Source organism: Oncorhynchus masou, chromosome 22 (genome assembly GCF_036934945.1).
Source record: "Oncorhynchus masou masou isolate Uvic2021 chromosome 22, UVic_Omas_1.1, whole genome shotgun sequence".
In the NCBI taxonomy this organism is placed as follows: Eukaryota; Metazoa; Chordata; class Actinopteri; order Salmoniformes; family Salmonidae; genus Oncorhynchus; species Oncorhynchus masou.
In genome coordinates this window covers 47,237,715-47,252,233 of record NC_088233.1, presented here as the reverse complement: position 1 = coordinate 47,252,233, position 14,519 = coordinate 47,237,715, and the positions used below count along the sequence as shown (strand labels likewise).

Here is a 14,519-nt window from a genome sequence, read left to right as displayed (position 1 = left end):
CAGTCATGGCCAGAGATGGGCAGTATTTACATTAAGTTGCTCCTATTACTTTGTACCTACACAGTAATAACTGTAGTAACAACATAGTAGTTACGTGGGTATTACTATGTAATTACACGGTAATAAGGTTGATGTTTTAACACGTTTTCACATCTTGGCAAACAGTCTGGGTATGTTTTGATTTTATCTTCCTCGTGGGAGAGATTACAGAATATGTCATGATGCTTCTAAATGATGTGGTCCTTTTACAGTGTACACACACACACACACACACACCCTCAGAACCCTTGGATAACCTTGATAATAACCAAATGGATTGTTAAGGGAAAAAAGTTTTGTCTTTCTGCTTTGTCTCTCCAAATACACTGCTCATTTCTATAATACCATGCTACTATAATACAGTGTGTATCTCACTGGCTTAATTGTCTGAGATGAAATACTGCATCTTTCATGGCAATCATATTGTTCTGACATACTTGTGTGTACTATGGTATAGGACTACTCTGTTTGTCTGTGTTATGATACTGTACACGAGTACTCCAGTCATTCATTCAATCAATCAATCAATCAATCACATTTATTTAGCAGATGTCACAAAGTGCCTATACAGAAACCCAGACGAAAACAGCAAGCAATGCAGATGTTTGCGTGTATTTTGGTAGAGAAATATCCAGTCATTCAGATGTGTGTATCATCCTAAAGGATTCAGTGAGCGGTTAAAGAAGACTAATGAGCTGCTGCGGGGCATCAAGCTGCTGAAGCTGTACGCCTGGGAACACATCTTCTGTCACAGTGTGGAGGAGACCAGGGGCAAGGAGCTCACCAGCCTGCACTTGTCTGTACACATCCATATCTAGTAGGTTACTTTACTCCCTCTACACATCCATATCTAGTAGGTTACTTTACCTCCCTCTACACATCCATATCTAGTAGGTTACTTTACCTCCCTCTACACATCCATATCTAGTGGGTTACCTTACCTCCCTCTACACATCCAATCTAGTGGGTTAATCCACATCTAGTAGGTTACTTTCCCTCTACACATCCATATCTAGTAGGTTACATCTACACATCCATATCTAGTAGGTTACCTTACCTCCCTCTACACATCCATATCTAGTAGGTTACTTTACCTCCTCTACACATCCATATCTAGTGGGTTACTTTACCTCCCTCTACACATCCACATCTAGTGGGTTACCTTACCTCCTCTACACATCCATATCTAGTGGGTTACTTTACCTCCCTCTACACATCCAATCAGCACATCCATATCTAGCAGGTTACTTTATCTACACATTATCTAGTAGGTTACTTTATTACACATCCATATCTAGTAGGTTACTTTACCTCCCTCTACACATCCATATCTAGCAGGTTACTTTACCTCCCTCTACACATCCATATCTAGTAGGTTGTTTACCTCCCTCTACACATCCATATCTAAGGTTACTTTACCTCGGTTAAAGCTGCTCTACACATCCATATCTAGTAGGTTACTTTACCTCCTCTACACATCCATATCTAGTGGGTTACTTTACCTCCCTCTACACATCCACATCTAGTGGGTTACTTTATACACATCCATATCTAGTAGGTTACTTTACCTCCCTCTACACATCCACATCTAGTAGGTTACCTTACCTCCCTCTACACATCCATATCTAGTAGGTTACTTTACACATCCACATCTAGTAGGTACCTCCCTCTACACATCCATATCTAGTAGGTTACTTTACCTCCCTCTACACATCCACCAGGGCAAGGTTACTTTACCTCCCTCTACACATCCACATCTAGCAGGTTACCTTACCCCTCTACACATCCATATCTAGTAGGTTACTTTACCTCCCTACACATCCATATCTAGTAGGTTACTTTACCTCCCTCTACACATCCATATCTAGTAGGTTACTTTACCTCCCTCTACACATCCATATCTAGTAGGTTACCTTACCTCCCTCTACACATCCATATCTAGTAGGTTACTTTACCTCCCTCTACACATCCATATCTAGCAGGTTACCTTACCTCCCTCTACATCATCCACCTCCCTCTACACATCCTAGTAGGTTACTTTACCTCCTCTACACATCCATATCTAGTAGGTTACTTTACCTCCCTCTACACATCCATATCTAGTAGGTTACCTTACCTCCTCTACACATCCATATCTAGTAGGTTACCTTACCTCCCTCTACACATCCATATCTAGTAGGTTACCTTACCTCCCTCTACACATCCATATCTAGTAGGTTACCTTACCTCCTCTATCACATCCATATCTAGTAGGTTACCTTACCTCCCTCTACATCCATATCTAGTAGGTTACTTTACCTCCCTCTACACATCCATATCTAGTGGTTATCCTCCCTCTACACATCCATATCCTCTCTCTACACATCCATATCCGACACAAAAATGTTACCCCTCTCAGCTCTGCATCAGTGTTTCTACAGTATGTAAATGTAAGAACATCTCGTCTTACATTTAAGATTCTGCAATTGCAAATTATTTTGCAAAATTAACAATTCCCTGCATATATCCAATCACCGCACAAAACAGTAAAATCACTGCAATATTACTGCATTCAACTGCACGATCACCGCAATACAAAAGGAGGGCTCAATTTTAACCAATCCCTGCATAAATGGATCAATCAGGCCACATGCCAACAAATGTCTCCCCCATCAGCAAATTTTTGTGAAAAATTTGACAAAAATCTGCATTTTGCTAGTTTGCATCGTCTACCTTTGATAGTTTGCATCAGCTACCTTCACTAAAACCACGGCAAAGGTTTTGCCTGCAAACTTTGGTTTTGAATCCCAACGTTCTGAGATGTCTGCCTACAGGCTATGGAAAGAGTTAGACTGTTCATGCTTGGCCCCCCTACCCGAACTCTGGATTTTGTTTGAGAGAGTTGCCTGTCTGAAGAGGACCCTCCCTGAAACAATTTGTTTTCAAACAAATGTCCAAAAGAATCTGAAATCCTCCCCAGACGTAGTGCTGTCACTCTAGGTCTGGGATTTCCAAGACTACTAGCTATCACTAGTTAACAGGAGACTACTAGCTATCACTAGCTAACAGGAGACTACTAGCTATCACTAGCTAACAGGAGACTACTAGCTATCACTAGCTAACAGGAGACTACTAGCTATCACTAGCTAACAGGAGACTACTAGCTATCACTAGTAGTAGCTATCACTAAATCGGAAAAAGTAGAAATATCTGAAATCATTTATACTAAGTCCCATGTTTCATGAGCGAAATAAAAGATCCCAGAAATTGTCCATACACCAAAAGCTTCTCTAAAATGTTGTGCTCACATTTTACATCTCTATTAGTGAGCATTTCTCCTTTGCCAAGATAAATCAAATCTATTTGTCACATACACATGGTTAGCAGATGTTAATGCTTGTGCTTCTAGTTCCGACAATGCAGTAATAACCAACAAGTAATCTAACTAACAATTCCTAAACTACTGTCTTATACACAGTGTAAGGGGATAAAGAATATGTACATAAGGATATATGAATGAGTGATGGCACAGAGCAGCATAGGCAAGATACAGTAGATACATATGAGATGAGTATGTAAACAAAGTGGCATAGTTAAAGTGGCTAGTGATACATGTATTACATAAGGATGCAGTCGGTGATATAGAGTACAGTATATACGTATGCATATGAGATGAATAATGTAGGGTAAGTAACATTATATAAGGTAGCATTGTTTAAAGTGGCTAGTGATATATTTACATCATTTCCCATCAATTCCCATTATTAAAGTGGCTGGAGTTGAGTCAGTGTCAGTGTGTTGGCAGCAGCCACTCAATGTTAGTGGTGGCTGTTTAACAGTCTGATGGCCTTGAGATAGAAGCTGTTTTTCAGTCTCTCGGTCCCAGCTTTGATGCACCTGTACTGACCTCACCTTCTGGATGATAGCGGGGTGAACAGGCAGTGGCTCAGGTGGTTGATGTCCTTGATGATCTTTATGGCCTTCCTGTAACATCGGGTGGTGTAGGTGTCCTGGAGGGCAGGTAGTTTGCCCCCGGTGATGCTTTGTGCAGACCTCACTACCCTCTGGAGGGCCTTACGGTTCCAGTGATACAGCCAGGTGATACAGCCCGCCAGGATGCTCTTGATTGTGCATCTGTAGAAGTTTGTGTCAGGACCCGGTTACGAACCCGGGTCTCCGGAGTGAGAAACAGTCACTTAACCAACTGAGCCACGAATAGTCAGCAGAACCCAGAAGATGAGGCAGACACAGCAGTACTTGAGACGGTGTATTTAATAAAGTAAAAAGTGAAGTCCTTCAGGAAAACATGTAACTCCACAACCTCAAAAGGAATTCCACAAGAACAAGGTAATCCACAAGGTAATCCTCCAAGACAAAAAGGTAAATCCACAAGGTGGTAGGTAAAGCATAAAAAGCCTCAAAAGATACTCAAAAATAAATAAACAAGAACAAAAAACAGAATTCCACAAGAGCGTCCACCGGGATCAACAAGAGTACACAGAATACTAGGGCTGGGTGCTAACATACAAACACAGAGCAAAGAACTGAGGGAAACTAAGGGTTTAAATACAATAAGGGTAAAACGAGGCACAGGTGCAAATAATAATGGGGATCAAGGGAAAGGAAAAGGTCAAAAAGCACAATGGGGGCATCTAGTGACCAAAAACCGGAACAACCCTGGCCAAATCCTGACAGAATCCCCCCCCTAGGAACGGCTCCTGACGTTCCTACCAGCTCTCTCGGGGTGGAGGGCCCTGAACTGACGAATGAGGTCAGGGTCCAGTATGTCTTTGGCAGGAACCCAGGAGCGCTCCTCGGGACCGTAGCCTTCCCAGTCCACCAGATACTGCCAGGACCGCTGCACCCGGCGGGATTCCAGTATCCGATGGACGGTATAAGCCGGCTGGCCTCCAATGACACGAGGCGGAGGGGGAGGTCTGTCTGCCGGGACAAGGGGAGAAAAAACAACAGGTTTTAATAAGGAAATGTGAAACGTGGGATTAATCTTAAGGGATCTGGGTAAGTGTAGGCGATAAGAAACAGGGTTAACTCTCCTGGCAACCTTAAAGGGACCGATGTATCTTTGGGACAGCTTGCGAGACTCCACCCGTAGTGGTAAGTCTCTTGTGGAGAGCCAGACTCTCTGGCCGGGGCGCAGGGTAGGCCCGGGACGGCGACGTCTGTTGGCTTGTTGTTGGTACCTCTGTGAGGAACGCATAAGATTAAGATGGGTCTTCCTCCACATAAGCCGACAGCGTCTGACGAACTTCAAGGCTGAAGGCACTCTGACTTCTGCCTCCTGGTCCGGGAACAATGGAGGGGCATAGCCAAACTGACACTCGTGCGGGGACATACCAGTGGAGGAGGAGCGCAAGGTGTTGTGCGCGTATTCGGCCCAAACAATAAAGGACGACCATGTGGACGGGTTGTTACGAGTCATACATCGGAGGGTGGTTTCCAGCTCTTGATTCATCCTCTCTGTTTGGCCGTTGGACTCCGGATGGTACCCTGAAGATAGACTGGCAGAAGCTCCCATGAGTTGGCAGAAGGCCTTCCAAAACCTTGAGGCGAACTGGGGACCTCTGTCAGAAACCATATCTTGAGGAATGCCGAAGACTCGAAACACATGATTAAATACCAACTCAGCCGTTTCCTTGGCAGAAGGTAACTTAGTCAGAGGGACGAACCTGGCCGCCTTTGAAAACCTGTCGATTATGACTAGGATAGTAGTATTGCCATGGGATGGAGGAAGGCCAGTAATAAAGTCCAATGAGATATGGGACCAGGGTCTGTGGGGAACAGGTAAAGGGTGAAGGAGTCCTTGAGGGCGGAGGTGAGAAGATTTGCCCTGGCAGCACACGGGGCAGGCATTGACGAAAGTGGCAACGTCTTCTCTTATGGTAGGCCACCAGAACTTACGCTGGATGAACTCCAAGGTGCGACCTACGCCCGGGTGACAGGTGAGGCGAGAGGAGTGCCCCACAGAAGGACCTGAGTCCTCACTGCCTTGGGGACAAACAACCGATTGGCAGGACCTCCTTTCGGGTCCGGTTCGATAGCTTGAGCTCGTCTCACGGTATCCTCAACTTGCCACGAGATCGGAGCAACGATCTTAGCAGCAGGAAGGACAGGCATGTCCGTGTCATCTCGAATGGCAGGAGCGTAGACTCGGGACAGGGCATCCGGTTTGAGATTCTTCGACCCGGGCCGATAGGTGAGGATAAACTGGAATCGACTGAAGAAGAGAGACCATCTAGCTTGTCTAGAGTTCAACCACTTCGCCTGCTGGATATACTCCAGATTTTTGTGGTCCGTAAGCACTTGAAACGGGTGAGAAGCCCCCTCGAGCCAGTGTCTCCATTCCTTCAATGCCATCTTAACCGCTAGGAGTTCACGATCCCCCACATCGTAGTTCCTCTCAGCCGGGGTAAGCCGGTGTGAGAAGAAAGCGCACGGATGAAGCTTCTTGTCTTCACCCCTCTGAGACAGGACAGCTCCAACACCAACCTCTGATGCGTCTACCTCCACCACAAACGGTTCATCCGTAGTCGGTAGTATCAGGATGGGAGCAGAGAGGACGCGCTGCTTGAGTCCTTGGAAGGCCGTCTCAGCTTCTCTTCCCCACAAAAACCTTGCATTGCCACCCTTGGTTAAAGCTGAGAGAGGGGCTGCCACCAAGCTGAAGTTCTTGATGAACTTGCGGTAAAAGTTTGTGAAGCCCAGGAAACGCTGAACTTCCTTAATGGATTTGGGAGTGGGCCAATCCGCTACCGCCCCTACCTTCCTGGGGTCCATTTGGACTCGACCGGGTTCCACTACAAATCCCAGGAATTGTACTCGGGATGAATGGAATTCACATTTTTCCGGCTTAACGTACAGATGGCTGTCTAGGAGGCGTTTGAGTACTTGTCTGACATGCTTTGTGTGTTCTTGAAGGGAGCTCGAAAAGATGAGGATGTCATCCAAGTAAACGAAAACAAATATGTTAAGCATATCCCTAAGCACATCGTTTATGAGTGCTTGGAACACCGCTGGGGCGTTGGTCAGGCCGAAGGGCATCACCAAGTATTCATAGTGACCAGTATGCGTGTTGAAAGCGGTCTTCCACTCGTCACCAGGTCTGATCCGCACAAGATGGTATGCGTTCTGCAGGTCAAGCTTAGTGAAAACAACTGCTTCCTGGAGCAGCTCGAAGGCTGTGGCCATAAGGGGTAGCGGGTAACGGTTACGGACGGTTATGGCATTGAGGCCCCGGTTATCGATGCAGGGACGTAATCCACCGTCTTTCTTGGCCACAAAGAAAAACCCTGCACCCGCCGGGGAGGTGGATGGACGCATGAGGCCTGCTTCCAGAGCGTCCTTGATGTAGGTATCCATAGCAGCTCGTTCGGGTGGAGATAGGGAAAAGATCCGACCCCTGGGGGGCAAGTGCCCGGAAACAGGTCGATGGGGCAATCATAAGGTCTATGGGGTGGTAGCATGGTGGCCCTCTGTTTGCTAAACACCAGTTTGAGGTCATGGTAACACTCGAGAACTCGGGTCAGGTCGATGGATTCTAAAGACTCGGGAGTAGAACTCGGGGAATTCGGGAAAATACAAGTAGCTTGGCACGTAGGACCCCACTGCTTGATAGTGCCCACAGACCAGTCGATGTGAGGGTTATGGCTGTGAAGCCAGGGATATCCAAGGACGAGAGGGAACTCGGAACAGGAGATCAAATGAAAGTTCATCAATTCCTGGTGTTGTGAAACTGAAAGTCGCAAGGAGGTAGTGACATGAGTGACAAGTCCAGATCCCAAAGGGCTTCCATCCAATGTAGTGACCCTCATGGGGTCACTTAGAGGTTCAGAGGGAACGCCATTCTCCTTCGCCCAGACACCATCCATGAAGTTACCTGCGGCTCCAGAGTCTACCAAGGCTTGAAGGTGAAGCTTGTGGTTGTCCCAGCAAAGGGTGACTGGAATGAGCAGACGGGAGTTGGACGGATGGGAGGAGGTTATGTTTCCCGTTACAGTTCCTCCCGGTCTGTACGGGACAGAGCGTTTCCCTGGAGCCCGGGACACGTGGAACGGAAATGGCCCGGTTTGCCGCAATATAGACAGCGTCGCTCCCTCATCCGGCGGTCTCTCTCAGCCTGGGAGATGCGTCCAATCTGCATGGGTTCCGGTGGAGCCAGCGAGGATAAAGGTGGGGACTCGGAGCTGGGACTGATAGGGGCTAGAGGTCTACGGTTGAGTTCTCTCTCTCTCAGACGCTGGTCAATGCGTGAGGCCAACTTGATCAGGGACTCGAGATTGTCCGGTGGTTCCCGAGTGGCCAGTTCATCTTGGATAGTGTCAGAAAGGCCTTTCAGAAAGCACACCGTGAGCGCCTCGTTGTTCCAGCCATTCGCTGCTGCCACCGTGTGGAACTGGATGGCATAGTCCGTCACGCTGCGCCGACCTTGGTGGAGAGTCAGGAGCTGTTTGGCTGAGTCAGGACCACTGCTTGGGCCTTGAAACACTCGTTTGAATTCCTCAGCAAAGGCAGAGTAGCTGGCACAGCAGGAACTATGGGCATCCCACACAGCAGTAGCCCAGGCCAGGGCTTTTTCTGACAGCAGGGTGATGATATATGCGATCTTAGACCGGTCGGTGGGAAAAGATGAGGGTTGCAGCTCGAAGGAGAGAGAACATTGGGTGAGAAACCCTTTACAAGCACTTGGATCACCTGAGAACCGTTGGGGAGGTGGAAGACGAGGTTCAGCCAGGGGGTTAACTGCCATGGGTACGTGAATCTGAGGTACTGGGACGGGAACTGTTGCCGGGGTAAGTCGATCAGATATCTGCTTTATGGAAGTCAGCATCTCCGACAGAAGATGAGAATGTCTAGCCATTAAGGCCTCTTGCTTCGTGGCGTTGGACAGTCTCCTGGTGGTGGGACAGCATGGCAACAAGGTCCTGGGAACTGGCTGCCTCTGGGTTCATTTTTGGCTCTGTGTTTCTGTCAGGACCCGGTTACGATCCCGGGTCTCCGGAGTGAGAAACAGTCACTTAACCAACTCCACAAGGTGGATAGGAAAGCATCAAAAGCCTTCAGGAAAAAGTAATACTCAAGAAAAATAAATAAACAAGAACAAAAAAACAGAATTCCAAAAATAAATAAACAAGAACAAAAAGCGAATTCCCACCGGGATCAACAAGAGTACACAGAATACTAGGGCTGGGTGCTAACATACAAACACAGAGCAAAGAACTGAGGGAAACTAAGGGTTTAAATACAATCAGGGGAAACGAGGCACAGGTGCAAATAATAATGGGGATCAAGGGAAAGCAAAAGGTCAAAAAGCACAATGGGGGCATCTAGTGACCAAAAACCGGAACAACCCTGGCCAAATCCTGACAGTTTGTGAGTGCTTTTGGTGACAAGCCGAATTTCTTCAGCCTCCTGAGGTTGAAGAGGCGCTGCTGCGCCTTCTTCACGATGCTGTCTGTGTGAGTGGACCAATTCAGTTTGTCTGTGATGTGTATGCCGAGGAACTTAAAACTTGCTACTCTCTCCACTACTGTTCCATCGATGTGAATAGGGGGGTGTTCCCTCTGCTGTTTCCTGAAGTCCACAATCATCTCCTTAGTTTTGTTGACGTTGAGTGTGAGGTTATTTTCCTGACACCACACTCCGAGGGCCCTCACCTCCTCCCTGTAGGCCGTCTCGTCGTTGTTGGTAATCAAGCCTACCACTGTTGTGTCGTCCGCAAACTTGATGATTGAGTTGGAGGCGTGCGTGGCCACGCAGTCGTGGGTGAACAGGGAGTACAGGAGAGGGCTCAGAACGCACCCTTGTGGGGCCCCAGTGTTGAGGATCAGCGGGGAGGAGATGTTGTTACCTACCCTCACCACCTGGGGGCGGCCCGTCAGGAAGTCCAGTACCCAGTTGCACAGGGCGGGGTCGAGACCCAGGGTCTCGAGCTTGATGACGAGCTTGGAGGGTACTATGGTGTTGAATGCCGAGCTGTAGTCGATGAACAGCATTCTCACATATAATCCATCCACCTGACAGGTGTGGCATATCAAGAATCTGATTAAACAGCATGATAATTACACTGGTGCACCTTGCGCTGGGGACAATTAAAGGCCACTCTAAAATGTGCAGTTTTGTCACACAACACAAAGCCACAGATGTCTCAAGTTTTGAGGGATGCTGAATAAAAAAACACAGAACTATAAAAGCATTGCCTTCCTCGGGGCTGATGATCTAGCTCATTCCTAGAAAACAATCGCTTCAAGCCACACTGAGTTCCTGGAGAGACACTGCGTCTTAAGTATTCTCACTCTCTGGAACAAACTGTCTGTACAGTATCTGAACCACATTGTCATGTATCTAATGTTGTCTGTGTTGTCTGTGTCTCCTCTTTCTCAGTATTCATGAATGCAGCCATCCCTATCGCTGCTGTCCTGACTGTGAGTATTAATTCCACTCATAAATGCCTAGGTGGCAGAGAGTCTCCAAATATCTATCTCTCATTGTTTAGCCCTAAAGTGGAAATGCTCAAGTTCACCGCAAAAGTTTTTAAATTAGTCAGTCTTTCTGAAGGATATTTATTAATTCAGGGCCAAATCCTGTATTGGATGCGAGCACAGGTCAGACAATAGCACACACAGCGCCCATTGACGTTAATGCAAGATTTGTCAAAGTTTGAGTTGCTCACTTGCATATTGAGTCAGGATTCAGACCTCACTCACAGTATCTTTGCTGGTTACTGGAGTAATATTAATATTTTTCTATCCTCCCGCCATCTTCCTGTAGACGTTTGTGGTCCATGTGCACATCTCTGAGGAGGCTGACCTGTCACCTGCTGTGGCCTTCGCGTCCTTATCCCTGTTTCACATCCTGGTCACTCCTCTTTTCCTGCTCTCCAGCGTGGTGCGATCCACAGTCAAGGCCCTGGTCAGGTGAGCTGTGTATCATGGACACACACTTACAGGCAGCTAGTGGTAGGTAAGTTACTGTGTTTCACATTGCAGTACACCTACTGTAATTTTAAGTACAGTCTCAAAGCAAGAACTGTGTAATGACACACAGTACAATACCATAGAATTGACTGTATTATACTGTAAAAAATTTAATGCTACTGTAAACATAATGAATGACATTCATTGAGGGGAGGGGTTTGTATTTTACTGTAATTACAGGTGCAAGCAGGATGCTTACTAGGTAATGTGTTTACACAAATGTTTCCAAACTGGCAGTGACTACACGGCAAAACAGACCAAAAGAAAATGGCAAAATGTTAAACCATTGAAAGTTGAAGACTTGCTGTTTCTCCAATTTGTCCCCTATACATTTTGAATTGATTGGGCACTACTAAATTGGTACAGCACTCTCACTAACGGATGCAACAAATATAGCCTCTTACAAGGCATGCCTCAAAATATGTTTAATGAGACAGAAACAACAATGCCATGCACCCACTAGTGGTCAAAAGGTTTTAGGTGCTTCAAAAATACAGTAGGGTACTGTATTCTGTGGGATGGAATTACAATACACTGTAAGAAATGTAACTTGTTTTTACGGTAACTTACTGGCAGCTAGTTACCTGTAAGTTACTATAAAAAAACTATAGTATGTTACCATACATTCAAAATAAAGCGCTTTCTTTACAGTAATGTACTGTTAAAGGAAAGTATTTACAGTGTACCATTCGAAATACAGCAATTATATCCATGCCCACACAATTTTCCCACAATGCACCATCATTTACAGTATTCTGCAGTAAAACATTTCACAGTATTTTACTGTTGAGAATACCCAAAATTATTGTATAAATGACAGTTTTACGTTAATGTTAAGCTGAATTCATGTCAGATTTACCAAAATAAAGTGTAATTGAGGTGAAGCTAAATTGAAGTCAATCACTGAAACACCTGTCCATTTCTGTCAGTAACATTGACTTCTTCTAAATTGACAATTTGATTGACTGCTGTAATTGTGTTGTCATAAAGCTACCCGTCACCCTTCTACCCTATTCCTCACAGACCATTACCCATCCTATCATACATAACAGCATAACGACTGATTCGAACATCATAAACATATATAGTGCATTCGGAATGTTACGTTACTGTAACGGCGTTCTTCGTTTGTCGAGAGAGAGTCGGACCGAAATGCAGCGTGTTGGTTACTCATGTTTTTTAATGAATGAATCGCGGTACATGAAATAACTTATAAATACAAAAAAAAAAACGGAGCGTGAAACCTATTACAGCCTATCTGGTGAACACCTCACAGAGACAGGAACAATCACCCACAAAATACACAGTGAAACCCAGGCTACCTAAATACGGTTCCCCATCAGAGACAACAAGAATCACCTGACTCTGATTGAGAACCGCCTCAGGCAGCCAAACCTAAACTAAACACACCCCTAATCAACCACAATCCCAGTGCCTACAAAAAAAAACAATACGACAACACAATAACATAAACCCATGTCACACCCTGGCCTGACCAACTAATTAACTAAAAACACAAAATACTAAGACCAAGGCGTGACAGAACCCCCCCCCCCCTAAGGTGTGGACTCCCGGACGCACCTCAAAACCATAGGGAGGGTCTGGGTGGGCGTCTGTCCATGGTGGCGGTTCCGGCTCGGGACGTGGACCCCACTCCATTAATGTCATAGTTCCTCCCCTACGCGTCCTGGGATAATCCACCCTCGCCGCCGACCATGGCCTAGTAGTCCTCACCCAGAACCCCACTGGACTGAGGGGTAGCTCGAGACAGAGGGGCAGCTCGGGACAGAGGGGCAGCTCGGGACAGAGGGGCAGCTTGGAACAGAGGAAGCCCAGCACTGAGAGGAAGCCCAGCACTGAGAGGAAGCCCAGCCAGGCAGTTGAATCTGGCAGATCCTGGCTGGCTGGCAGTTCTGGCAGATCCTGGCTGACTGGCGGATCTGGAAGAGTCTGGCTGACTGGCAGATCTGGAAGAGTCTGGCTGACTGGCAGATCTGGAAGAGTCTGGCTGACTGGCAGATCTGGAAGAGTCTGGGTGACTGGCAGATCTGGAAGAGTCTGGCTGACTGGCAGATCTGGAAGAGACTGGCTGACTGGCAGATCTGGAAGAGTCTGGCTGACTGGCGGATCTGGAAGAGTCTGGTTGACTGGCGTATCCTGGCAGACTGACGGCTCTGGCTGCTTTATGCTGACTGACGGCTCTGGCTGCTCCATGCTGACTGGCGGCTCTGGCTGCTCCATGCAGATTGACAGCGCTGGCGGCTTCTTGCAGACTGACAGGTCTGACTGTTCCATGCAGACTAACAGCTTTGGCAGCTCCTTGCAGACTGGCAGCTCCTTGCAGACTGGCAGCTCCATGCAGACTGGCAGCTCCATGCAGACTGGCAACTTCATGCAGACTGGCAGCTCCTTGCAGACTGGCAGCTCCTTGCAGACTGGCTGCTCCATGCAGACTGGCAGCTCTAGCTGCTCCATGCAGACTGGCAGCTCTGGCTGCTCCATGCAGACTGGCAGCTCCTTGCAGACTGGCAGCTCCTTGCAGACTGGCAGCTCCTTGCAGACTGGCAGCTCCATGCAGACTGGCAGCTCCTTGCAGACTGGCAGCTCCATGCAGACTGGCAGCTCTAGCTGCTCCATGCAGACTGGCAGCTCTAGCTGCTCCATGCAGACTGGCAGCTCTGGCTGCTCCATGCAGACTGGCAGCTCTGGCTGCTCCATGCAGACTGGCAGCTCAGGCTGCTCCGAACAGGCAGGAGGCTCCGGCAGCGCTGGAGAGGAGAAAGGCTCTGATAGCGCTGAACAGACAGGAGACTCCAGCAGCGCTGTAGAGGAGGAAGGCTCTAGAAGCGCTGAACAGGCGGGAGACTCCGACAGCGCAGGAGAGAAGAAAGGCTCCGACAGCGCAGGAGAGGCGAGGCGCACTGTAGGCCTGATGTGTGGTGCTGGCACTGGTGGTATTGGGCCGAAGACACGCACATGAAGCCTGGTGCGGGGAGCTGCTACCGGAGGGCTGGGGTGTGGAGGTGGTACTGGATAGACCGGACCATGCAGGCGCACTGGAGCTCTTGAGCACCGAGCCTGCCCAACCTTACCCGGTTGAATACTCTCGGTCGCCCTGCCAGTGCGGCGAGGTGGAATAGCCCGCACTGGGCTATGTAGGCGAACCGGAGACACCGAGCGCAAGGCTGGTGCCATGTAAGCCGGCCCAAGGAGACGCACTGGGGACCAGATGCGTAGAGCCGGCTTCATGGCATTTGGCTCGACGCTCAATCTAGCCCGGCCGATACACGGAGCTGAAATATACCGCACCGGGCTATGCACCCGCACTGGGGACACCGTGCGCACCACTGCATAACACGGTGCCTGCCCGGTCTCTCTAGCCCCCCGGTAAGCACAGGGAGTTTGCGCAGGTCTCCTACCTGGCATAGCCATACTCCCTGAAAGCCCCCCCCCCAAGAAATTTTGGGGGCTGATTCCCGGGCTTCCATCCACGTCGCCGTGCTGCCTCCT

The 14,519-nt window shown here is 48.0% G+C and overlaps 1 protein-coding gene across 1 annotated transcript in view; it reads left to right on the top strand.

The window, feature by feature from the left end:
- Positions 1 to 14,519, top strand: part of LOC135509585 (ATP-binding cassette sub-family C member 8-like) — a 144,069-nt gene that overhangs the window by 65,899 nt on the left and 63,651 nt on the right. The window contains exons 11-14 of the mRNA XM_064930362.1: positions 703 to 829; positions 861 to 892; positions 10,417 to 10,457; positions 10,804 to 10,949. Of these exons, the coding sequence (XP_064786434.1) occupies positions 703 to 829; positions 861 to 892; positions 10,417 to 10,457; positions 10,804 to 10,949 (346 nt within the window). The remainder of the gene's footprint in view (positions 1 to 702; positions 830 to 860; positions 893 to 10,416; positions 10,458 to 10,803; positions 10,950 to 14,519) is intronic.